General features: G+C 37.4%; 1 protein-coding gene across 1 annotated transcript; it reads right to left on the bottom strand.

Moving 5' to 3' along the window:
- Positions 1-2,795: 2,795 nt before the first annotated feature.
- On the bottom strand, positions 2,796-21,675 carry LOC100887974 (tumor necrosis factor receptor superfamily member 16). The gene is made up of 5 exons (XM_011679521.2): positions 21,327-21,675; positions 7,292-7,445; positions 6,578-6,703; positions 5,038-5,235; positions 2,796-4,631 (listed from the first exon to the last, which is right to left on the bottom strand). The coding sequence occupies exons 1-5, from the start codon at positions 21,393-21,395 to the stop codon at positions 4,120-4,122; spliced, it is 1,059 nt and encodes a 352-aa protein (XP_011677823.2). The 5' UTR covers positions 21,396-21,675; the 3' UTR covers positions 2,796-4,119.
- Positions 21,676-27,397: the final 5,722 nt, after the last annotated feature.

Genomic DNA, 27,397 nt, shown 5'->3' with positions numbered 1-27,397 from the left:
TCAATTTGTACAGCATATCATAATCACTCTAAAAGATTCGGGTGAAATGTTGCCATGTTGGGAAAAATAAAAACACGAACACGCATGGATGTTGGCTATAGGCTAAATACTGGCTAAAATATTTCCACTATTATGGTAAAATTCCCCCAATGTTGTGTAAACTTTTACCTAGCATGGCTACAATTTTACCCAACCTGTTTTTAGTGGCTACTCATGTATAAATGGTATTTTTTCAGGAAAGATATACAGCACAAACGGTTACATTTGAAAGAAATTATTATTAATTCTAGAAGTAATTTTGGGTTCTGGTATTGGATAAGCATGCTTGTAGAAATTAACCCCTACCTCAGTCACACCGTCAAAACGACTCCGTGCACACCAATCCCAAACTGATCGATTCTCAGCAATTCAAGGGGGGAGGGAGTAATGTAATTCCCTGAACGGTCTATTGTTTGTACGCTGTCGATCTCGCTGGTGTGACTGAGGTATCAGAGTTATTCAAGTCATGGTATATCATGCAATTTGGTTAAAGAAAAAAGGATAACATTCATAATAGAAAAAATCAGTTCAAAACACTTACACTGAAAAGAAGTTACATTGTCAACACAATCGCAAATACTAAATAAATTAACTTAACCACCAGACTACTGACTTATATTATATCACATGGGTTTATTTCGATTACATTAGTGAGTCCCTTACTACATTTCTTCTTTTTCTTCATTGCTATATCTGATATCTGACCACACTCTGTTTCTAATACCCGTTGCACACGAGGCGCCATTTTGAATAAAGTAATTATTTTGCGCTAATTGAGCCTGGCAGTGATCCGACATTTACTCCGGTAACAATATTGTCCCGGGCTTTAGGGTTAGGGTCGCAATTGGGTTTTAGGTTAGGTTCAGGGTTAGTGATATTGAAGTTAAATTCGGTTAGCTCAGCAAGAAATTACCGCGGAGTTATTGACGCAGGAGCTTGTCAGGCAAATTAATGACGCATCGTGGTCAATGGGCATTACAGTCTCAAAGTCTACAAACAAAGTTTGATTTGGGGCAACTAAATTGATGTAACGGACATATTCAAAACATCAAAATCAGAATGGTGCAACCAAATATTTTAGGCAATTTCGAACCCTGTATACATGCATTTTAAGTTGATGGTAAATCAAATTAGATTGATATAAACTGATACATGAACTACAGACGTACATGCGTACATGCATACATATTACATCATAGCAACTTACAATCACAAATGAATGTGTGACTTCGAATTGCAATATTTACTTTGTGATTAAAAAAAACAAATATTCACCTTGAAGATAGAATGAATAGCAGTACTCATTTTTATAGTAAGGGATAGAAACAATATTAAAACATGTTAACTTAAATCAAAGGCTGGTCCACAGACTTTTCAGCAATGTATTAACAAAAGAAAGATCATATTTTTCCATTCTACATTCTCATCATTGGCAATTCTACCTACAAAACACTCTTTTAAATCTCATTTTAAAAGGGGATTCTTTTAAAATAATCAATTTACTATCCAGTTAGTAATACATGCATGTGTGTATCTTGAAAGGAATGTATAGGCCTGATATCAGATCAAAGGTCAGTTTTTAATCGAAGTTATATACAACAATAAAAAGTATTGTTTCTCAGGATAAGTTCTTCTAGCATCATTATGTTATCATGATAAGTTAATATAACTTGTAAGAAAAGATGTAAATCGTTCAAATTAACCACACAGATATCATAGCATATACATAATATATATACAGAGAGAAATAATATAAGTAAAGAAAGAAATGACAAGGAGCGGGAGAGAGAGAGGGGGAGAAAGACATAGAGAGAGAGAGAGAGAGAGAGAAGGGTGAGGGAATGTGAGAGAGAGAGAGAGAGCGAGAGAGAGAGCGAGAGAGAGAGAGAGAGGGAGGGGGAGGAGTGACAAATTAAAAGTAGAGTCGTTTTATACCGGCTTGGGGGCAAAGGAATTGGCCCTCGTGGCGTTGGCATTACTTTAGTTCAATTTCAAAGACTAAAATACAACTAATGAAAGACCAACGCTTTGCCATTGATTTGAAAGGAAATTACAAGATTGAAGCAGTTTGGCCTATAAGACGGCAGAATAAGAGGATAAGTAAATATATTAGTCATTTCGTATGTACATTAATGAACATTCATTTCGTTTCAGTAGAAACGCGAAGCCACCGCGCAAGATACACAACAGAGCGACTATATCATGACGGACTGCTTTGACGCTATTTCGCAAAATGGCTCCAGGGGCGTCATTGGACTATTTTGAATGGAGAGACAGACAGACAGAGAGGGTGGGTGTCAGGTCATTATTTGCTGACAAGTTTGCTTAAGAATTTCCAATAAAAAAGGATCCCCATAAATTTTTGTTCAGTTCTGCTGCAAGAGATTTGTTCCCACTTTTTCTTCTTCTTTTTCTTCTTTTTTATTAACAAAAATGTCATTAATGAATCTGTGACGTTTGCCGAAAAATTACAAATGTGCCAATAGAAAATATAAGGAAGGACATTAGGGTTACATGTATACCCCATTCCTTCACCATTAGCGACGCCTCTAAAAATTATTGACTCCTTTAAGTTTCATCTCAATCACACTTCACGATGTGTATGAATTGAAAGCGCATCGACATAACATTACGCTGTCCATACGCATGCATAGAAAATTAGGATCTCACATTGCATGGACAGCGAAAAATAACTCGAATGAAGCATTAGATTGTAAAGGTCCGTATCGCGTTTTGACTTCAGAACAGAGGAAGTCTCCTTATTTTATTTTTCCGGGGAGGGGGGGGGGGGGCAAACTACAATGCACTGCATTTGTAAGTTACGTCCCCTATCTGGCTTCATAATGAGATGATCAAATCAAAGAGACAGGAAACTTTTGAGTAAACCCAGTCAAGTTGAGACGAAAGCAAAGTGTAACCACGCCACTTACGTTTGAAGCTGATCAACACTATGGCGTCAGATAACATTATAATTATAGATCATGCCTCCATTAAATCAATATCAGCTAAATTATTGAATCTAATTGTCCTAATCATGTATATTATGTGTAAATTATTATCATGTAAGAGCAGGTTGATGTAGCACTTAACTTTTGCTGACCACTAATCTCATAAAGTAATCACTCTTAAGAGTTATTAATGAACCCACCCTATAAATGCTGCATTATTTAAGGTTTTGATGCTATACAGCATGAGCTCACGAAGGACTTGTATACATATTTTGTCTATTGTTGAGTAATTATATGTTACAGAACAACGTGGGTGCTTAATTCCTATGTTATTTGTTTACATTTGGTAACAGTATTTCGTGTGAATTCGTACTGAGTAATGCCTCGCCCAATCTGACCGCTGATGTTTCAAATATAAATCGATTACTACTGCAATGGAACCTTTCTGATAATAATGATTATAACAATAATAATCATAATAATAATAATAACTATAATTATAATAAAATGCTTTATCTTCTTTTATTAATTTTGTATACATCTGCCGACCCATCCCCAAATTGTTATTAATATTGTTATAATTATTAATGTTTTAGGTGTGTCTCATGATCATTTGGCCAAAGTGCACACTAGATTGCTTTTATTGGACGTGTGCAAAGGAGCTGCGTGAATATCCCTAGCCGCACATCTGCGTGAACTTGCTATTGTCAAAAGGGTTGTCCACCACAAGCACAATAGGGATGTTGTTCCTATATTGCGGACGGACCGGTGTACCAAGAGCTAGCCTCTTTTGCGCTCGCGGTGTATCTTGCGCGGCATGCAACTCTGAATGTCCCTATTATAATAGGCAAGTTTTATGCACCATCGTTTAAAATGGACCTGAGTTTTCAGCTTCAGCCTCTTTGGATAATGTCACTTAGGGAGGCCATGTTCTTTGCGTCCATTTTTGAAAGATGATACGCCCTGGTTTGACGCAAACTCCGAAATCTGCAAGTTGGTTGATTATTGGGTAGATACGGACAGTGTCCAGGATACGTTCATCTTTCAAGAATGGATCCATGAACCTGGCCATTGAAATACCTTACCAAACCCGATAGTTAGACCAGGGAGTTGGGATTGCCCAACTCCCTGGTTAGATCATATCAATACTCGTCCTCCTGAGTGTCGCGTCTAAGTCCATCACTACGTCTCCCCTCGGCACGGCGAACCAACCCTTGACAGGTTCGCGCCCTCTCGCAAACCCGACCGTCGCATCGCCACTTTTGACGATCCCTCTTTTCATGAGAAAATGACACGTGACGTACGTTGTCACGAAGGACACCAAACAGCTGGCTGCTATGATGCCAATGACCATCAGGACTTCGTTCGCGGTCACTGAGCGCCGTTTCGATGTCGATGATGAGGGTTGACGAAGCCCGGTCGTAGCCCAAGGCATGGTTGATGTCGGCGCAGACGATGATATCACAGCCGAGCGGGAAATCGCTCCTGTCGTCTGCAGAACTGGTAGTGTTGACATGAGGAAGTTTTCCTTCCTCATGCTATCGACCCCCTCGGGTGAATGACGTTCTTCAGAATTCGATAAATCAGTCGCCATGCGATCCGTCGATAATTCGCCCGGCTTTGCCAAATTCGGTAGAAGTAATTCTAATAAATTGGAGCGATATAACAAATTAAAGATATTTCGATGATTTGAGATAAATATGTCATGATTCAAAAGAATAATAAATGTTAAAGGCAAAGTTAAAGGGTGTTTCCTATCACTTTAAATGAACCATTGTATCAATTTCTTAATGGGGGCGAAACGGACGTGCTGATAATTTCAACATAAATGATTAGCTCATATTTTCCAATACAACGCTGTAACAGCAGACTCTTAGGCCATTTTAAAAAGCAGACTCTGAATCATCTAAACACTACAGGATTGGGAGGGCACTGACCATTTTTAGTTACCCAGATTGAAAGACAGATATGTAAGAACGATGATTATTTAGAATGTGATATTTCATTATTTATCTCAAATGATTCATATGGAATTAGTCATCTTTAATACCTGTCATCTCATTTTCAGTGTGGTTGTTGTTTAGTAACGGGTTGGTATCGACCCTCCTGGCTCTCAAGACCGAGCCTTCTCGGCATTGGTATTTGCCGCTTCCCTCTTGCTGTGTACATTCATACACCCTGTCACCGTCCAGTTCGGGGCACAGGGAGCAGCGCCTGCATCGGTGCGATGCCGGGTCAAAGTAGTAGCCTAAATATGGGAAGCGACAAATAAAGGAATAAATTCATAAATTGAGATTAGTTCATATATTAGCATAAGACGCAGCCATTCAAAATGATTATTGAGTTATTTCTATGAAAGTTGATACATGCTCAGGCAACACTAAATCATCCGATGTCAAATTCCTATGCACTTTTAAACGAATTCCTTTTGCAACCCAGGACCGAACACGTTATTTGTTTTCTCTTTACCTCTTCAGAGGGACTTTATTATTCCATTTCAAAATACATATATATATTATTTACCGAACACGTTATACCTAACCTATAACCTGTTCAGTAAATTACAAAATATTACAAATAGAAATATCTTTGAATAATAACATAAACAGGGAAATAAACAAGAAATTAAACAAGGAAATGAAACGGATAGACTAAATAAAGTAGCTATATAAAAGGAATGAGAAATAGAGTAAGATGAATACATTTACGTAGAACATTATTGTACATGGATGAGGATTAACATTGGAACTACAGCCAGGTATTCAAATTCAAACATTAGTTTTTATAGATATATATTGAGATTTACTTATATATGAATTGAGATTTTATAATAGGTTAAAGGAAATCTCACCCTAAGAAATAACTTTAGTTATCCTGATAGATTTACAGTATTCTTGCCCATTAATCCACAAGATTCCCCACCAAAGTATATGAGAGACGTACAATGCATATAGATGGATGCTTCTAGTTCTATCGCAGGTGTTTGTGTGGTGATGAAGTATTTCATCCACCTGCAATAATCCTTTGTACTACAATTGCTAGAATGCAAATTGCGTAAAGAAGTTGGTGCTCTTCTGGGATGAAGGTTTTGCATAAATGGAATAGATTTGTCAAATGTATATTTTAGTATTTTTAAATGAATGAGTTATAAGTTTTCCCCTGTTAAATATTTTTCACCAGATATAATTGTTACCTTCTCAGCTATGACTTTCCCTCCTTGTAAAGGAAAGGTTTTGCTACTGAATTAAACGAAATCCCAACTAAAGTAAGTTGGAGCATGATGCATATACAGGTTCGCCTGGTATGTCACATTATCAAGAAAATGGCTGCCCCCATGTCCTGCTAAAAGGCATTATATCATGCCAAGAATCTATTATCTCGTGTACATCAAAAGGCAGGAATACATCTCATTTTCAGCATACCTACACTTATTCTTTGGGTGAAGTTTCTTGTAATATCAATAGTGATTTGAAAGTAAAATAACGTGAAATCTTGGATGCAAACATTATAATAACATTGCTTTTCAGTTTAAATAACAGTGTAAGGGTAAGAGAAGTGAAATGTCGTCGGCAGGAAGGGAATCTTCTTACCTGCAAGGCATTTGGTCCTACACAAAGTGTCTTTCTTGGAAGTACAAGCATTATGGAGCTGATATCTGTTACAGACTGTACAGGGCTTACAAGCCGAAAGTGTGGTCCATCTATCGGAATAGGTGTCTGCATAGTTAAAATGGAAAAAATGATGATGATAATAACAATAATAATGATGATAATAATACAAATTATAACCTCATTTTTAACACGACCCCAAAACAATATACGTAAATTGTTTTATCACCTATTTTCTGCATTCTCAATGATGCTCATTTGTGATGACCCCCCCCCCTTTTTTTTTCTTCTTGGGGGGGGGGGGGCATTACGATTAGGCGCATATAAGTTCTAAAAATCAACCTAAGGCACTTTCAAAAGCTTTGTTCCACCTCCTATAATACTGAAATGCAATATAATGATGCCTTTTGACGTAATCACAATACATTTTTTATGAGATATGCAATAGGGTATTTAAAATGCCAATGGATTGACTTTTAGAAAATCTTTGCGATCATGTTTTATTTTCATGGGGTATCAAAAGCAAATGCGTCTATCATAGGCCCACAATAAATCAAAATGTGAACAAAGATCCTTAAATTATCCATGAGGGTGGGGGAGGGGGGGGGGTCGTCGCATTGCCCATACTTCGGCTAATCATTGAATGAATGGGTGGGTGTGGGGGGGGGGGCAAGTTACGCCAAGCTGTATGCTTACTGGTAGGGCATGTAGCACACATTGCATCCTGGGTAGCATTGCAGCTCTTGACCTGGTAATGACCCGGTGGACATCTTGAGCAAGGCATGCAGGGATACACACTGTTTGTCATCAGTGCTTCGGCGTAGTATCCTGGGTCGCACATGGCTACATCCTAAAAATTATAATTACAATATAAAAAGGTTAATGATAGTAACAACAACAACAATAATAATATAACAAATAAGATAAGGATAATAATAATTATAATAATGATAATGATAATGATAATAACAATAACAATATTGATAAGAAGAAGAAGAAGAAGAATAACGAGAATAACAAGAAAAAGAAGAAGAAGAAGAAGAATAAGAAGAAGAAGAAGAAGAAGAAGGAAAAGGAGAAGTACAAGAAAAAGTACACGATGACTTTTTTACCCAGGGTATAGCCTCATCACTATTTCTACTGCTCTCCCTGAGGGCGCCCTGCAATCATATTACTTAGTGTCCCTTAATAGAATATAAAGGGACACTAATATTACTCAGTGCCTGATATTTCTCAGAGCCATCTATATATACACAGAGTTTGGGTCAACCCGGTTCGAGTTGGACACAATATGGCGACCACTACTTTGTTGGGCAAGCACAAAACAAAAGAAAATACGCCATGTTGTGACCCAGTGCAACCAAGTTGGCCAAATTCTGTATGAAGATGGCTCTGATATGAACCGAGCTACGATTATCAGGTGCTATAAAAGTATTCAATCAATATCTACCTACCGGGTATACTTAAACTGTGTGGAAATTGTAGGTTAATATCTTAAAGACTCGAACCGCAAAACGTATGATCCACCCTCCGGCGACTTATCCACTAGACCACGATACCCCCCCCCCCCCCACCTTTAAATTTCTAATATCGTCTGTATCGTCTACCAACAGATAATTAAGAGTGGCATTATTTTTGCTGGGCTCTAAACTGGCAATAATTATGATTAGTCAAAAGGAAACAAACACTGGGTGAAAATCGATCGTAGTGTTTTGTTTAGTATTTTAGCTGCAGTATTACTTTATGGTACAAACATGTTTATTATAGTCGGCTACGAGCACATTAGGACAGGCGCGGATCCAGGATTTCTTAGGGGGGGGGGCCCAAATTTGAAATTATGCGAGCCAAATATTGGTACGTAATGGTGACCAACAGTGACGTAATGCGGGGGGGGTCGGTGCAAGGAGGGGCGAGTTTCCCCCTCCCTCCTCCGCGAAACGCGGAAGCTTTGACGTTTCATACAATTATTAGAGAAAGAAGACGATTCGTTGCGCCGTTCCCGAAAATAATCCTCGTCTAAATTCAGTTTTTCCCCTCCCGCGCGAAGCGCGGAAGTTTTTGCAATTCATTAAATTATTAGAGAAAAAAGACGATTCGTTGTACAGTTCTCGACTCTTAATCCTCGTCTGAATTAAGGTTCCCCCCTCCTGCGCAAAGCGCGGAGGCTTTTTAGTTTCATTAAAATCATTAGAGAAAGAAGACGATTCGTTGTACCGTTCTCGAAAATAATCCTCTACTGAATTTAGTTTTCCCCCTACCTCCCGCGCAAAGCGCGGAAGCTTTTACGATTCATTTAATCATTTGAGAAAGAAGACGATTCGTTGTACCGTTCTCTACTCTTAATCCTCGTCTAAATTCAGTTCCCCACCCCTCCCGGAAGCTTTTACGTTTCATCAAATCATTTCCCCCCCCCCTTTTTAGTTTCATTTAAATCATTAGAGAAAGAAGACGATTCGTTGTACCGTTCTCGAAAATATTCCTCTACTGAATTTAGTTTCCCCCCCCCCACCTCCCGCGCGAAGCGCGGAAGCTTTTACGATTCATTAAATCATTTGAGATATAAGACGATTCGTTGTACAGTTCTCGACTCCTAATCCTCGTCTGAATTCAGTTCCCCACCCCCTCCCGGAAGCTTTTACGTTTCATCAAATCATTTCCCCCCCCCCCCCCCCCTCCCGCGCGAAGCGCGGAAGCTTTTTAGTTTCATTTAAATCATTAGAGAAAGAAGACGATTCGTTGTACCGTTCTCGAAAATATTCCTCGACTGAATTTAGTTTCCCCCCCCCACCTCCCGCGCGAAGCGCGGAAGCTTTTACGATTCATTAAATCATTTGAGATATAAGACGATTCGTTGTACAGTTCTCGACTCTTAATCCTCGTCTGAATTTAGGTTACCCCCTCCCGCGCAAAGCGCGGAAGCTTTTATGTTTCATAAGATTATGAGAGAAAGAAGACGATTCGTTGTACCGTTCTCGAAAATATTCCTCGACTGAATTTAGTTTCCCCCCCCCTCCCCCACTCCCGCGCGAAAGCTTTTTAGTTTCATTAAATGATTAGAGAAAGAAGACGATTCGTTGTACCGTTTTCGAAAATAATCCTCGTCTGGATTCAGTTTTTTCCCTCCCGCGCGAAGCACGGAAGTTTTTACAATTCATAAAATTATTAGAGAAAGAAGATGATTCGTTGTACCTCTTCGAAAATAAACCTCGTCTGAATTTAGTTTTCCCCCTCCAGCGCGAAGCGCGGAAGCTTTTACTGTTCATTAAATCATTAGAGAAACAAGACAATTCGTTGTACAGTTCTCGACTCTTAATCCTCGTCCGAATTCAGTTTTACCCCTCCCGCGCGAAGCGCGGAAGCTTTGACGTTTCATTAAATTATTAGAGAAAAAAGACGATGCGTTTTTACCGGACTCTTAATCCTTATCTGAATTTCAAAGATGTTCCTGTCTGCTCCTTTTTCTTCCTACGTCCTCTTCCTTTTCTCTCCTGTCTTTGTTTTTTTGTTTGTTTTTTTGGCCGGCAATTTTGGGGGACCGCCCCATCGCCCCTCCCCCCCCCCCCCCCCCTGGCTAGGCGCCTGCGGTCAGATAAACACATTTTGATACTTTTTCCGACCCCGGAAGCTCAGGGGTTTAAGGCAATAAATTACGGTCAGATAAGCATTCAGGGGCCCGCCTTAGGGCCCCTGGTGGGGTCGAGGCGGTGGAGCCCCCGGAAGCTTAGGGGTTTTAGGCGTTTAATTACAGTCAGATGAGCATTTTTTTGTTGATACCTTATTATTTTGTGACACTGGCAGGACACTATTTGGCGTGGGGTCCAGGGGTGGAGCCCCCTCAAATCAGGGGTTTTAGGCATTAAATTAGCGTCAGATGAGCACCTAAGGGCCCGCCTTAGGGCCTTAGGTGGAATCCAGGCGGCAGAGGGGGTTTTAGGCATTTAATCACGGTCAAATGAGCATATTTTGATGCCTCATTATGTTATGACACTGGCAGATAACTATTCTTTCTCTCTTGCTCTCTTTCTTTTTAATTTCTCTTTAATTTTATACTTTTCCAAAAAAGTGGGGGGGGGGGGGCTCGAGGCTCCCGATCCACTCCGTACCTCGGGCCCTGACATGTAGAAATCTCAAGAATCATATATTCTTGCCTGGCTGTAAATTTAGGCATTTGTCATTTTCCAACAAACACATTATGTCATTCCAGCATTATTTGTAATCCACCGTTATGGAATTAGAATGAAACCACGTTTGAGTTTGATTCTCCCCCCCCCCTATCAGTACGCCAGTATCTCCTCTTTTCCCTTTTTCTTTCCCTTTCCTTCCTTCTCTCTTATTTTTTTTTATTGGGGGGGGGGGGGGCAACAGCCTGGGAGGCAAGCAAGGCCCTTTCGGCCCCCCCCCGATCTCCTTATTCCCCCGTTTCTTTTCTTCTTCCTCTTCGTTCTTTCCCTTTCTCTCCTCTTTCCCTTCTTTTCCTTTTTTCTTTTTTTTCCTTTTTTTTGCGGGGGGGAGGGGGGGGGCCAAGGCACGCTCGGCCCCCCTGGATCCGCGCCTGCATTAGGAGTACACAAATGACCAGGGTCATTCACACAAATGTTAATGAGACCCCCCCCCCCCCCCCCCCCTCCCCAAATCTTCGGTTAAGGAGTACTCTTCGCGCGACGAAGTCCGGCCCGAGCATCGCAAAAAAAGGGGTGTATTTAGCTTTTTCCCCCCTCTTTTTTCTCTCTCTCTCTTTGCATGGAGTCCTGAGAAATTTAAAATGGGGGGGGGGGGGTACATTGAGCAGTAATCCGGATTTAGAGGGGGTCTCCAAGGCAGGAAAAGCCCGCGAAAAGCCCGCGAAAAGCCCTCGAAAGGGAGGGTCAGAAATATTGGCAGTCCTGAGATAGGGGTTGCTTTTAAAGGGAGGTGTTGGAGGGGGGAGTATCCAGAGAAGGAATAAAGAAGGTGAGAGAGAGCCGGTGTTACCCCCATCTTCGTATTAATCTACTCCACGCGGGTCTGCCCTTATGCAGGAGTCTCCCTGCTGTTTCTTGATACAATACTGCTACTGAAGTGAAGTATAAGTATGGAAAAGTAAAAATAAAACAATAACAACACGAAATAACAGAATTAGCATTGACATGAAAATATGCGCCGATAGTCTTACGACATGTTATCTTTGTCACGAGGTCGATAACAGCTTTGTTTGACAAATTGCCAAAAATCACATCATGCTGGAAAGACGGCTAATAAAAAATGGCAGAAAAGAAATACTAGTCAAAGACAAAAGGTGCACGAGGTCAAAACTTGAAAGGTATGTGAGACCAGGGATTTAAGCATGGACCTACTTAAGTGAAGAGCTAGCTATATGTAACCATTCGTAAATAGTCACTAGATAATAACATTCATCGTGTTGAACCCCGCATACCAGCAACGAATTATATCAACCTAAATATCATTGTAATTGACTTTTCCGCAGTCTTGTAACGACCGGTCACTTCCTTTTTAAAGCACAACTACAGATTCCACTGAAACTCCACATTAGAGCCTATAACTCCCTTATTCTTGTCAAAGATTACGTTTCGATGATTGATCAATGGAAAAGTTTCATTTCAATACGTATTTAGAGAATTATAGGTCTTCATCAATGATTTCGGACTGAAACAGAAACATACATTATGATTTTGGTTACATATTCCAAGAAATGAAGTTGCGGGGAAATGAGGGGAGAGGAAATTAGTCTTATTAATATGAAACTTTTTAAAGTAAAGATTTATCTGTAATTAATTACCTTCAATCAAATCATTTGATTCTTTGTTTCATTTCACAACAGTAGTAATCAGGCGCGGATCCAGGATTTCTTAGGGGAGGGGGCCCAACTTTTTTTTTTTTTTGCTCCCGAAAATTTGAAAATCGCGCCGGCCGAAAAGTCGCTCAGTGGGGGGGGGGGGGTGGGGGTACAGAGCACAGTGGATCCGCCACTGGTAGTAATTGATCGTGAAATAATATAAGTTTGAAATTAATCACACCCTTATTTGTCATTTGAAGTGTAATGTCAATGAGAAAGTAAGCTCCGTCGCTTCTAATTGCTTTCTATGCCATCCTGTTTACCTTGTTAACTATCATACCAAAATCCCCCGATTCGCTAAGTAGCGTTTATTGTTGTCCATCTATAAATTAAACAATTTTTATAATCACGATCCAATGTCGTTTTTAATTAAAAACGGAGCTAATTGTACTCTTCTTTATATAAAGTGTATGCCATACGGTAATCTAATTGATCCTTCTATCATATAGTTAGTAAGGAAATGGACCTAAAACATTCGATTTCGGAAATACCCCGAAAATATTTGACGTTATCAGAAAAATACAATAAATTTTGACGTATAATAAGGAAACTTTAGTCCTTTGGTTTTTCCCGTTGTTCATCCTCTCATGTCCTATGTTTAATTGTATGTTTGGTTCCTCCTAGTTTGAATCCCGACACGGCACTAATATTATTATTATCATCAATACGAGAGAGAGAGAAAGAGGGGGGGGGGGGGGGGAGAAGAAGATTTTTTTTTTAGTTACCACTAAGTCGAGTAGGTTTAATGTAAAGTTATTTCTTTCAGATTTGGTCACTGTTGATGGAATCTCGCCCCCGGTACAGGATATCCCGGAGTCATCTTTTTTTAAAGAAAAGGTTGGTTTTCTATTAAAGTTGTAAAATAATTTGTGAGTTTCTCTCGGTCATATTCAAATAATGGTGTTTGAACCACATACCCATTAATATGTGCAGTGCATGTGCTGTTTTAATGAAGACTGAATTAATATCTTATCAATTCCATAATTCCGAAACCTCACACTATAATAATATTAATAATAATATTCATTTGTAAAGCGCAATAACTATGTGCATATATTCTACTGCGCTGCAAGAGCTCGTAAATGCTGTGCTTTACATACTATATGAACAAGTGAGTTTTCAGTTTTGATTTAAAATCATCTAGTGATGGGGCTTTCCTTATTTCTATACACCAATTCCTATGTACTGCATCATCAATTTTTCATCAACTTCCCGACCGTTTCTGTAATTGTATTGCACGACTGGAACTTAAATTCTGGGCCCCATTTCACAAAACTTGTCATCAGTGACAAAAGACAGTTTTTGTTATGAGCTAGTGAAATCCTTGCTTCTGATTGGTTATGAGCAGATGTGTCACTGATTTTTGTCATTGAAAAAAGGCTTTGTGAAACGGGTCATGCGCTTGCATGATGAACAAAAACAGTGTGGAAGCGATCGGGAAGGGTTGATCATGTAGCGCAAAAGCATTGGCGAACACTGTGAAGTTTTGGAATCGTCACAATTCAGAATGACCAGAAATTGGCACAGTCTTCCTAACAGTCATATGCGTTGTACACTGTACAAAACATGTGTCATGAAAGGGTAGCCCATATCCTTATACTTGTCATGATTCTATCGAATATTAGGGCATTTGAAGAGCTATCCTTTACAGGGAAAATTATATATTTGTTATAATCTTCACACTAGCGTAAAACGAATGAAACAGCTCACCAATTATTATTCTCCTTTCCAAGAACTCAACCTTCTCTTTCATAATCATGATTATGAATGACCGCTTACGTCATTGGTGTACGTCAAGAAGGGAATCCCCCTCCTGGTTTCCCCCGCCAACCTTTCCATTCAACAGGAAGCGATCGATATTTTTGGTTAACATTTTGCTTTGTACCATATACAGGCAAAATGTTGTATATTCATCTACCAGTTATGTATACAAAACCTATGCTATACCAAAGTTAATGCAAGCGTAGAATATCGAATGGGCAAATGATACAGTATTGATTTCAAAGAGGCAAATAAGTTGAATTAATTTTTTTAATTGCTCTATTACAATTTGATTGCAGTTTTGAGCATAGAATCAAGCGTGTATAAAATATATGTGTTGACATCATGGAACTTGTTCTGCCATCGTACAATACATTGAATTTTTTTGTCTCTCATGCATTTTTTTAAATTGAGATATAATCTTATTATTATTACTGTATTGCAACCGAAAGTTGTATTTAAAAGAAATATAAAAATAATACAAGCAAATATACAACTCTCTCTCTCTCTCTCTCTCTCTCTTTCTCTCTCTAAGTGCCATATCGATTGACTTTGGTGATCATGCTGTTCCACAACCCTCGGCTCCTAGCCTTCTCTATTAGCACCACTCCCAGTTCTTTCACTCCTCTCTCTTTTAACAATTTCTGCAGACTGTCCATCCAAAGTATCCTCCTTCTTCCCCTACTTCTCCTTCCCACAATTTTCCCTGTCAAAGCAAGATTCTCTAGGCCTTCATTTCGTGTAATGTGACCCATGAACTTCAACTGCCTAATCACCATTTCACTTATCATTTTCCTTTGCATTCCAGCTCTTCTAAGAACTTCCTCATTATTAACTTTGTTAGTACAAGGGATTTTTAGAGTTCTTCTTAAAAACCACATTTCGCAACTTTCTAAACGCTTTTTAGTATCAGAGGCTAAAGTGTTTCACTATCATACAATACTGGGTAGATGTAACAAGTCAGATCTCTTATTCTTGTCCTCATACACTTGTGCCATTTTTCAGAATTTTGCTAACTTTGAAAATGCAAATTTAGTGAGAGCTATCCTTCTCTTGATCTCTGTCTCATATCTGACATCCTCTCGCATCCTCGGTGTTCATGCTGTCGAGGAAGTCAGAAGAGGAGACTGTCTCATTTAATAACCTGTTCTTTCAGTTTCAAGTTACATTTTGGACTGCTCTTCTTGGAGACTACCAGGCACTTTGTCTTGGTATAGTTGATCTCTAGTCCTATTCTTTCACTTTCTTGTACAACTACATCCAGGAGTCTCTGGAGATCTTTCTCTGATTCAGATAATAAAACTGTGTCATCAGCATATCTAATATTTGTGATTGAATGGCCACCCACTCGTACCCCCATTTTCATTCTCCAATTCTCTTACAATGATTTCACTATACATATTGAATATGTCCGGCGACATAACACAACCCTGTCTGACTCCCGTCCGATGTTAATATATTCACTGCACTCTCCTTCTACCCTGATGCATACAAACTGATTCCAATATAGACTTTGTAGCAATCTTAGATATTTCCTATATAATTAATAATAATTATCCTTGCTTATATAGCGCCTAACACTTACTTTATCAGAAGTCTCTAAGCGATCTACAATAATGCAGCATAATTACCCTGGCTTTAGCAGTGCAGCTGTTACGCGTGCTGCGTTTCAAGGAATAAATTCCTACCAGGTACCCATTTACTTCACCTGGGTGGAGTGTGGCAAATGTATAAAATTAATAATGTACACAGTGAAATTGAAGAATCTGATACAAAACTACAATTTTATATGAATAACAATGTGGTTGCCACAACCAAAATATTTCACATTTACAAACAAAATTGATGTAAGCTCATGACTATAATATATTGCATAATGATTGTGTTTAACATCAGATAAAGCAGGTTGGGCAGCGAGTCTACAATTTTAGTGGCTCATTATAAAATTGATAGTAATAATTGATACAAAAAACACAAGTCAGAAACATTACATAGATACGGAACCGAGTTGTGATGGTACAGTGTAATGTCTGTTGAGAGCATGATAAGCATTTGTCTTTATATTATCATTTATTATAATATTACAATATATCATATCAAATATTATATGTTAAATGATGTTAAAATGTATATGATTTCATTTTATAGTGTATTTTGATTTGATTTGATTTATTCATTTCTTCTTGATTTTCTTTTTCTTTTGCATTTTTACAAATATATAACAAACAAAATTTTGCGAATTTTACACATTTCAAAAGAATATAATGTCGAATAAAGTAACTTATCGAAAACATCAAACAGGAGGGTTGACAAAGTAAGCAAAGCTTGATAGCATGACTACCCTCAATGGATACATAATATAATACGAATATGGTGGAACAAAATATTGGTAAAAGGGGAAAGAGAGAGAGAGAAAAGAAGAAAAAAGAAAGACGGAGTGTACATCAAAATTCACAGATTTATGTGGTACAATGTAGTTGGATTTTAATTTGATATATGAAGATAATATGTTATATTATATTATATCATACATTATATTATATCATTTTGTATTATATATTACATTATGCTGTATTATGTTACATTGTGTTATATTTATTATATTATGTTATATTATACTACATTATATTATATTATACAATATCATATTATGTTGTATTATATTATATGATATAATATGATATTATATCATAATTGTATTAATACATATTACATCATATTATATGGTATAATATTGTATGAATATAATATTGTATAAATTTCATATCAATAACATATCAACGATGTTATTGTAGATACCATAATTATGCATATCAGCATCGTTATCAATATTGTACATATTTTAAAGAGAATGGTTCGGGAATTGCAATTAAAAATTATATACTAAACAAACCAAATTCTCTCAAAATGTATCCATTAAAAAAAATCTCTCTCTCTCCCTCTCTCTCTCTCTCTCTTTATCTGTCTCCGAACCTTTTGATTTCATTCTTAGTTAATTTGAATTCCAAAACCCGCACTATCGATTAGATTACACACTTTGAGAGAGATCATAATTATGCTTTAAATAATGGCACAAGTTCCCACGAGACAAGAAAGCTCATAAAAAGGTTGCTAAAGACATGTTTATGGCAACAAACGAGTGTAATGTCTAAACAATCATGACCCTGCCTTCTCCTCCGCTGATGATCCAATGACCTAACCACAGTCGTCTCTAAACTAGGCTCTAAACAGAAATCAATCCACCACCCCCCCCCCCCCCCCCCCACCACCTCTGTCTCTCAAGATTTAAGTTTGTGTTTTATATCAGTCTCCAGAACTTAATTTGAATCGGGTTTAATTTTAATCACATTTCGTTGCGTGAAGTCTGAAGCTATAGTTCTTTATTGGATACCGGTACCTCACATCATACAGCAAATGTCGTCTTAATTCCGGTGTCGAACGTTGAGGGAGCCCGTTTAACCTATGTCACACCCTCTCACCTGACAACGTACAGGTAGCAAAGTCGAGTGGAGAGGGGTCGGTATGAAAAGGAGGATTGATAATAAAGAGAGAAATTATTAGGAAAAACGGAATTATATGAGAGAGAAAAGAGGATGACGAAGAAAATTTAAAATACACGATGGAACGGAGAATACAAGACAGGTTATTGAAAAGAATACAATGGTATGCTTGGATGAATCTTAATCGACCCGGGGAATCCCACGTTTTATTGAAATAAGTAAAATAAAATATTGGAGGGGGGGGGGTGGCTGGAACGAGCTGGCTTTCAATCGCGAGTGTATATGTACGTATAATAAAAAACATCACGTGGCTAGGTACATGTCACAGAGAGAGAGAGAGAGAGAGAATGGGGAGGAAGGTCGAAGAGACAAGAGAGAAATAAAACGCGGGGAATTCCACACTGTATTCTTAGCTCGAACATCTCCGGTGCACCCTTGTGACATTGAGATAAATTATTCGGGCATCTGGCCGGAACGACATCAGGGCGCCTGACTTTACGGTGCTAAAGCTTCAAATAAAAAGTATAATCATGCAATGAGAATATAAATTATGATAATAACAATAATAGTAATGATGATGATGATATTATTTTTATCATAATTATTACTAGTATTAATATTATTATCATCATCATCATATATGCATTTTATTTTTATGACTATCACCATTCTTGCCGATATCTGGAAAACACTTTTCTTCAAGTTCTGTTATGTGATTATTGCACTTTGTGTATTAAACTCAAAGACAAATGCGTTTGTATACAATATGCCTATACATATTTTGTCGAATGCGTTTGCTAGCATTTTTTTTAAAAACCGAAATGTATAAAAGTCTTCTTTTGTTTAGATTACAGAAACATAATATATGCATGTAGGCCTACGTCTCGTTGTCATAAATAGAAATATCTAGTGAATGATATCTTTATCTAAAACGTGATATTTGTAACGGTAGCATTGTCACTATGGCAAGTGCATTTGCGAAACGATTTTAGAACATAAAGATGACCCAAAAGAAACAATGTTCCGTAAAGTTAAAAAGCAACACTAACAAGATTTGTAAGAATAATCTTTTTTTTTTACATAGTAAAAATTAATATAATTGCAACGGTCGCGGATACATCATCTCAATTACAACGCAAATCATTTGCTTTCTGCAAACTAGAAACAAACAAATATATTTATGAAAACGTGATATTGTTGCTTCCTTGTTAAGCTACTTGAAAAGACTTGCTGGAAAGTTTGCTGAAAACTATTTTTTTTTATTATACGAATATAATGGGGTTTTTTTTAAATATATTTTTGTAATGTTATTCTACTGTAATTAATACTTGAAAACACATTATACAATACACTTCTAAGAAAAACAAATTTGTTAAAAATTGGAACGACATTTAGATGACACTCCTGAAGATTCAAAAATGCAAAAAAACACCATTATGATATTCCGTATTATCCCTGATATTGGATTAAGATATTTCCAATAAATTATTAAAATTTAGATTTTATTTTCAAACAATTAACTGTACAAGATGAAACTGGTAATATGACGAATAATGTTCGTTTTGTTAAAGAGAGTTAAAAAAATATCGTGCACTTTTTGTGAATGTGAATTTATTTTAAAAAGATTTGGAATGAGGAAGCACAATATATAACGTACACGTTTACAGATTAAATTTACAAGAGAAAATATAATTATTGGTGTTGAAGAAGAGAGAGATGACGTTGATATTTGATATTTTTCAATGATGGTATATGTCTAATAGTGAATTATTCAAGATTGATAATCGAACCAACTTTAGATTTATGTCCCATTTTTTAAAGAGATATGCTTAAGAAATTAACCCTTTCATACATGATAATACCAATTCAATATACCAATTTAATATTTCACATCGTACAAACATGATTTTAATTAGTGCCTTTAAATATTGCTTTAACCGCACTTATTACTTACGCAAGGTAATATTACACAAATACGGACCAATAGATCGAGTTTCAAACCATTTACACGTCAGACTGCACGATTGCCAATGCAACATACAAAATGTAACAAAGACAATTCGCTTATTGCGGTGTCAACTGGCATTGTGCGGGTGTGGGGTAATTTCTTGCGAAATTCCCCGTCAGTTATTATTAGGAAACCATATTGCGGTAAAGTGTAAAAATGTTAGTATCTTTTTTCCAATCATGAATGTTGCAACAAAATATCATATTCATGTTAATGACAGCTGCTCCTTTTAAATGACTTTTATACCAATCATGTCTTAGGGGCATTGGTTGCATTTGGAAAGCAAACATTATAAAGGGTATTACAAAGGACATTTATACTTAAATTATATGCCTGCACTTGGCTTTTAAAAGGGGACGTGGCCCCTTATGCCCCTTACATCCTCCACTGCCTATCCGATAAATGGGTAACTTTACCATCTTCTCCGGTGGAGATAACGTGGTTTATAAATAAATAGATCGTTTAGATTCCATCCTCTTTCACTTTCATCAGGGATACAATTAAACACGCCCATAAATCATATACGACCTGGTATCAATTTCCATGGAGGAACAAAATTGAAGATAAAAATATCACGCAAACCATTTTTCTGTTTAAAACAATCGAGAAGTAGTATACGGCATGACATACCATGATTTGAATTGCACGGGAGCTCTCCACATCGTGATCCTAACTTTAACATTTCAATACATTTCTTCTTCTTTAATTCGATTTGTCTCAAAACGTTATTGTTTACATTGAACCCCCCCCCCCTCAACCTTTCATCTGCTGTCACAAAAATCAACGTTATCATGTAATACAATGATTTCTTTTTTAAATAAAATAAAGTATTTTGGTATTTTTATTTTTTAGATATGTTTATGTAAATATTTTCACGATTCGGAAACATGCCACAATGGAAATATAACTAAAACCATTGAAATGAATTGATTTGAATTAAATGAGTCATGACGACAAGCCTGCAAGAAAAATAATTATTTTGATCAAAGCCAACTATTTTGTAAACCATAATTACAATTTACCGAGTCAACAAATAAGAGATTTATTTTTAAAATCTTATTCTATTTTATTCTAGTATTCTATATTATTCTAATCTTGCAAATCCTAGTGGAATTTTGTTTCAATATTCTACACAAGTAAATCTAATCCAAAGATATAGATCTATATGCTTATATCTGAAGTGGACCTGGCCTATATTGGACTTTGAAATTTAGTCAGATATGACCAAATAAAATTGAGCCCTGTGGAGACATACGAGTTTACTAACGTGAGTTTGGATTCCTATGAAATGTGGGGGGGGGGGGGGGGTAAATTATACAAAGTGACATATACATGAGTTAGAAAGAAAGTGTGAGGGAATTTACAAGACCACACGTCGTACAAAGAGCCCAACAAGATTATTGAATACCGGTGAAATTACTCATTAGTCTTTCATAAATTCACATAAACAAATATCTACATGAATCTATGTGAAACCACATAAATGTAGATGAATATGAATAACAATTTAACAACTAAAAGGGAAACAAAAGTTACAAGGGGTGCCCATTGGCATTGCACGGTGGGGTCAGATAACAAAAGGGTATGCCCAAACGATTTAAAAATGAATTTTCAAATTATCTTTCTTACCCTCATCTGCGCCGACGTCCAATCACAATTTAAGAGAACCATCATCAAAATGAAAACTAGAAACAGCATTATTTGATGACGACACAATTGGAAAAAGGAGACCTAGCTTGTATAAGGTTGTCCAAGAACTGATGTTCAGATAATAATTTATGGTAGCGAAATACACAACAACCAACTTGCGTAAGTCAAAATGACAACCTAAAGCTGGGCTGAAAAGTTTGAAAATGGTGATGTCCGATCTTCTGGCGAGGCACTTCCGAAATCTGATGATTGCTTTATTGGACTGGAAAAACCCACTTTTTGTTAAATACTAAAAGATGTGAGGGTTCTGTTTACAACAGTTATCTAGGGTGAGAATGTGTGCACTACTGCGCATACATTATAATGCCATGACCATCTCCGCGCTATTTTTAGATACACGGGTTTTCCCAGCGATATTTGCATTCGCATTTGATTTGCATAAGTATTATGTCTGGGGAATATCCACCTTCAAATCTCAATTAAGTATATAACTGCAATTGGTAATGCAATGTCGTGTGTTTAGGTCTGTCTATTTAATAAAAAGGTTTCATGAATACGGAATAATCCGCAAAAAAAAAAAATGGAAAAAATTACGTGATCGTTTATAGTGACATAAGACTTTTCAAAATGGAGAGACATCAGTCTCCCCCCCCCCTCTCTCTCTCTATCTCTCTCTCTCTCTCTCTCTCTCTCTCTCTCTCTCTCTCTCTTTCTCGCGCTCTCTCGCTCAAGTGTTCTGCCAACCTGGTTTCTTACCTATGAAGTACATAGTTATTCCATAATTCGCCACAAAAAAGGAAGAATTTGGTGACAATATATTTGCTGCCATCTAGGGGTATACAATAAATTGCATGCAAGGGAATCTGTTTCACGGTGGATGGGTGGGTGTGTAGGAATGTGTGTGAATGTTGCGTGCGCGTGTGTATCTGGGTCGGAGAGGGTGAGGGAGAGAAGGGGAGGAGAGAAGAGAAAAGATAGAGAGAGAGAGAGGGAGAGAGAGAGAGAGAGAGAGAGAGAGAGAGGGGGAATACAGATCGAGATACGAGACAATCAGTATCATCATCATCATCATCAATCATCATCATCGATCATCGCATCTGTGTTCATAATATAGCTAAATATATTTACAGTTCGTATAAAAAAGTGTACCCAACTTTATTAGCTTCTAATTAAAAATTAATAACCTATGTGTTGAATCATAATTAATTTTAAAGCAGTACCATTTTCATAATGTTATTGCCAAGGTGCCTGACCAGTAGGCTTTTTTTTTTGTTTTGTTAAGCGCTTAGAAACTTTGTATTAAGCGCTATATAAATGTAATTTATTATTATTATTATTATTATTTCAAAAAGTATTGTCAAAATCCTCCTGTACCAAGTAGTCAACAGAAACATTCAAATTACAACTGAAAGCTTATTTGTTTCTTTCGTTTTGAATATTTTAATTTACCATGTCTAGGAGAATTTCGAATTTTGTTTTTCGGTTTATTGTTGTTTTTCTTTCTTATGTCTGTTACTTGTCCTTTTCTCTAAGCGCCATGAGCACCGAAAGGTGGACCTGTGCGCTATACAAGTAGCCACTATAATAATAATAATTATTATTATTATTATTGACTATCAGGCAGTTGGAAAAAAAAGGTGTTAATATCAAAACACAAGGAAATGCTTATTACAAGCAAAATTTAAACAATATTATCTTCGTTATGATGATTACAATCTTTACTTCATTCGCATCCTTTGATTAAGGTAACATTCTCATTAAGTGATACAAAATGGATAAAGTTTATTTGGGATGCTATCTTTTTTTATGAAAGTCTGCTGTCAAATTCGTTGATATTTATCATTAAATGTGTTCTTTCATTTTGATTTGGTAACCTTTGAATTTTCATTCGCTATTAAAAATCATCTTATGCTCCTTACGCGTGTGAAATTGCGCAGTGGACAAGTGAGCAGAGAGAACTTAGATATCATGAGAAAAGGATTTAGTAGGCTGTTTAAAATAGTGCACTTTATATTTGTTGAATAAAAAATTAAATACGTACCATTTGCCTAATTCTGAGACAAATTATTGATCATGTGGGGAATACCACCAAGCCAACATTGGAAGGGTAATCGCATTTCTTTTTTGTACGTTGAAGGGGGTAGTGAGTGAACAGAGGAGAAGGAGTGTTTGGGTGTGTACGTGTGTGCGTGTGTGTGAGTGATAGAGAGAGAGAGAGAGGGAGAGAGAGAGAGAGAGAGAGAGAGGGGGGGAGAGAGAGAGAGAGAGAGAGAGAGAGAGAGAGAGGGGGGGGGGGAATACATTATCATCGTATTTGTGTAAATATGGCTTTATATCATTTGTTGAATAAAATTTTAAAAATACATGTCCCATAAGCCTTATTCAGAGACAATAAATCTCGTGTGGAATCCCACCAAGCCAACATTGGGAGGGTGATAGCTTTTTTTTTTTTTTTTTGACGTGTGTAAATGGGATGGGGGAAGTGAGTTAGTAGAGAGAGGAGAGGAAGACAGATCGAGCTACAAGAGTATCACCGTCAGTATCATCACCATCGTCATCATCTTCTTTGTGGTCATATGACTATATATTTTTGTTGAATACAATTAAATACATACGTGTACCGTGAGCCTTATTCTGTGTCAATTGATCTTGTGGGGAATACCCAGGCACGTAGCCAGAGTTTGATTTTTTTTTTTTGGGGGGGGGGGGGCACATACATGTAATCGATCGAGGTAAAAAAAAAAAAGGTCTAAAAAAGTTCAACCGATCCTGGAAAAAAAATTTGGGGGGGGGGCACGTGCCTGGGAATACCACCATGCTACCATTGAGAGGGTTATCACTACCGTGCGTCCCCCAAAAAAACTATACACTTTTGAAATGGCTGCCGAATAAAAAATATATGATTCTGGGAGAGAAGTTTTATATGTATGGAAAGCTCATAAACTCAACATTCATATGACAGCAAAAAGTCCGAAAATAATTCATGCTTGGGTGAGCATTGCTCACCTTTGTAAAGGGTATGAAAATTAGTTTGCGCATGAATTAGCCTTCCAATTTGTGAGAGGTAAATCCTTGGGAGCTTACAAAATTGCGGGTGATATGATACATTCATGATTTGCTGAGTGAATTTTATGGTTTATTAAACCAAACATTTATGTCTTTTTTTTCAACGAACCGTATTTGAATATTCAATTTACATAATCCCTACCTGGGTATTAAGTAAATCAATGAAATGTTCAATTAATCTTATAATTATTGAAAGTTACAATGCTACAATAAAAAATGCAATTCCTGCTCACTCATGCATATTCTTCTATTGTACGTTAGTTAGTTTGTAAATGGGAGGGCAGTAGGAGAGGGGAAGGCTAGAGAGAGAGAGAGAGAGAAGAAAAAAGAGAGAGAGAGAGAGAGAGAGAGAGAGGGGGGGGGGGAACAGGTCGAGCTATATATTTGTTGAATACAATGTAAAAAATACATTTACTATAACACTTATTCTGAGACAATTAAATTTGTGGGGAATACCACCAAGCCAACATTGGGAGGGTGATCATATTTGTTTGATTGTACGTTAGTTTGTTAATGGGAGGGGAGTAGTGAGTGAAAAGAGGAGAGGGAGAGGGACACAGAGAGAGAGAGAGAGAGAGAGAGGGGGAGAGAGAGAGAGAAATAGAGGAAGACAGAGAAAGATACAAGACTATGACCGTCAGTAACATCATCATCTCCATCATCATCATCATCGACTTTGTGTTCAAATCTATATATTTTGTTGAATGAAATTATAAACACATACCATATTAGCCTAATTCTGAAACAATCATGTGGGGAATACCACCAAGCCAACGTAGGAGGAGGATCACATTTCTTTCTTTTTTTACGTTTGTAAATGGGAGGGCAGTGAGTGAACAGAGGAGAGAGAAAGAGAGAGAGAGAGAGAAAAAGAGAGAACAAGAGAGAGATAGAGAGAGAGAGAGAGAAAGAGAGAGAGAGAGAGGGGGGAGACAGATCAAGAAAAAGAGACTATGACCGTCATTATCATCATAATTGCCTTTGTGTTCATAATATGACTATATCTATATAGTTGTCGAATGAAATTACATTCATTTAGTGATAGCCTAATTTTGTGAAAGTTGATCATGTAAGTAATACCGTCAAGCCAACATTGGGAAAGTGTTTTTTTTCTAATTTTTAAAGTTCGTAAATGGGAGGGGGTAGTGAGTGAACAGAGAGAGAGAGAGAGAGAAAGAGAAAGAGAGATCGAGATCGAGCTTCCAGACTATGACCGTCAGTATCATCACCATTGTCAACATTAACATCATCATTATCATCGCCTTTGTGTTCATATGGCTATATTATATTTGTTGAATTAAATCTTTAAAATATATGTAGGCCTACTATAAGCCTTTTTCTGAGTCAATTGATTTTGTGGGGAATACCACAAAGCCAACATTGGGAGGGTAATCATATTTGTTTGATTGTACGTTAGTGTGTTAATGGGAGGGGAGTAGTGAGTGAAAAGAGGAAAGGGAGAGGGATAGGGGAGAGAGGGGGAGAGAGAGAGAGAGAGAGAGAGAGAGAGAGAGAGAGAGAAAGAGAGAGAGGAAGACAGAGAAAGATACAAGACTATGACCGTCAGTATCATCACCATCGTCATCATCATCATCATCATTGACTTTGTGTTCATATATCTATATATTTTGTTGAATAAAATTATATACACATACCATATTAGCCAAATTCTGAAACAATCATGTGGGGGAATACCACCAAGCCAACATTGGAGGGTGGTCACATTTCTTTGTTTTTTTTTACGTTTGTAAATGGGAGAGGGCAGTGAGTGAACAGAGGAGAGAGAAAGAGAGAGAGAGAGAATAAGAGAGAGAGAGAGAGAAAGAGAGAGAGAGAGGGGGGGAGACAGATCAAGAAAAAAGACTATGACCGTCATTATCATCACCATTGCCTTTGTGGTCATATGACTATATCATATCTATATAGTTGTTGAATGAAATAACATAGGCCTACATGTAGTGTTAGTCTAATTTTGTCAAAATTGATCATTGTGAGTAATACCGCCAAGCCAACATGTGGGAAAGTGATTACTTTTCTTTGTTTTTAACGTTCGATGGGAGGAGGTAGTGAGTGAACAGAGAAAGAGAGAGAGATATAGAATGAGAGAGAAATGAGGAAGGAGAGGGGGAAGACAGATCAAGCTACAAGACTATGACCGTCAGTATCATCATCGTCATCATCAACATCATCATCGCTATCGCCTTTGTGTTTATATGGCTATTTGTTAAATAAAATCTTAAAAAATATATGTAGGCCTACTATAAGCCTTATTCTGAGTCAATTAATCTTGTGGGGAATACCACCAAGCCAACATTGTGAGGGTAATCATATTCGTTTGATTGTACGTTAGCCGTTAAAGGGAGGGGAGTAGTGAGTGAAAAGAGGAGAGGGAGAGGGACAGAGAGAGAGAGAGAGAGAGAGAAAGAGAGAGAGAGAGAGAGGGGGGGGAGACAGGTCAAGAAAAAGAGACTATGACCGTCATTATCATAATTGCCTTTGTGTTCATATGACTATATCTTTATAGTTGTCGAATGAAATTACATACATTTAGTGATAGCCTAATTTTGTGAAAATTGATCATGTAACACCGCCAAGCCAACATTGGGAAAGTGATTACTTTTCTTTGTTTTGTTACGTTCTTAAATGGGAGGGAGTAGTGAGTGAAAAGAGGAGAGGTACAGAGGGACAGAGAGAGAGAGAGAGAGAAAGAGGGAGGAAACGAGAGAGAGAGAGATGAAGACAGAGAGAGATACAAGACTATGACCGTCAGTATCATCGCCTTTGTGTTCATATGGCTATATCCATTTGTTGAATGAAATTAAATACACTACCAGTAGCCTAATTCTGAGACAATAGAATATTGATCATGTGGGGAATACCACCAAGCCAACATTGGGAGGTTGATCACATTTCTTTGTTTTTTTTACATTGTAAATGGGAGCGGGAGCGAGAGAGAGAGAGAGAGAGAGAGAGAGAGGGGGGGG

The sequence above is a fragment of the Strongylocentrotus purpuratus genome, unplaced genomic scaffold (assembly GCF_000002235.5).
Source record: "Strongylocentrotus purpuratus isolate Spur 01 unplaced genomic scaffold, Spur_5.0 spur5_scaffold_11, whole genome shotgun sequence".
Taxonomy (NCBI): domain Eukaryota; kingdom Metazoa; phylum Echinodermata; class Echinoidea; order Camarodonta; family Strongylocentrotidae; genus Strongylocentrotus; species Strongylocentrotus purpuratus.
This window is presented reverse-complemented; position numbering and strand designations above follow the sequence as displayed.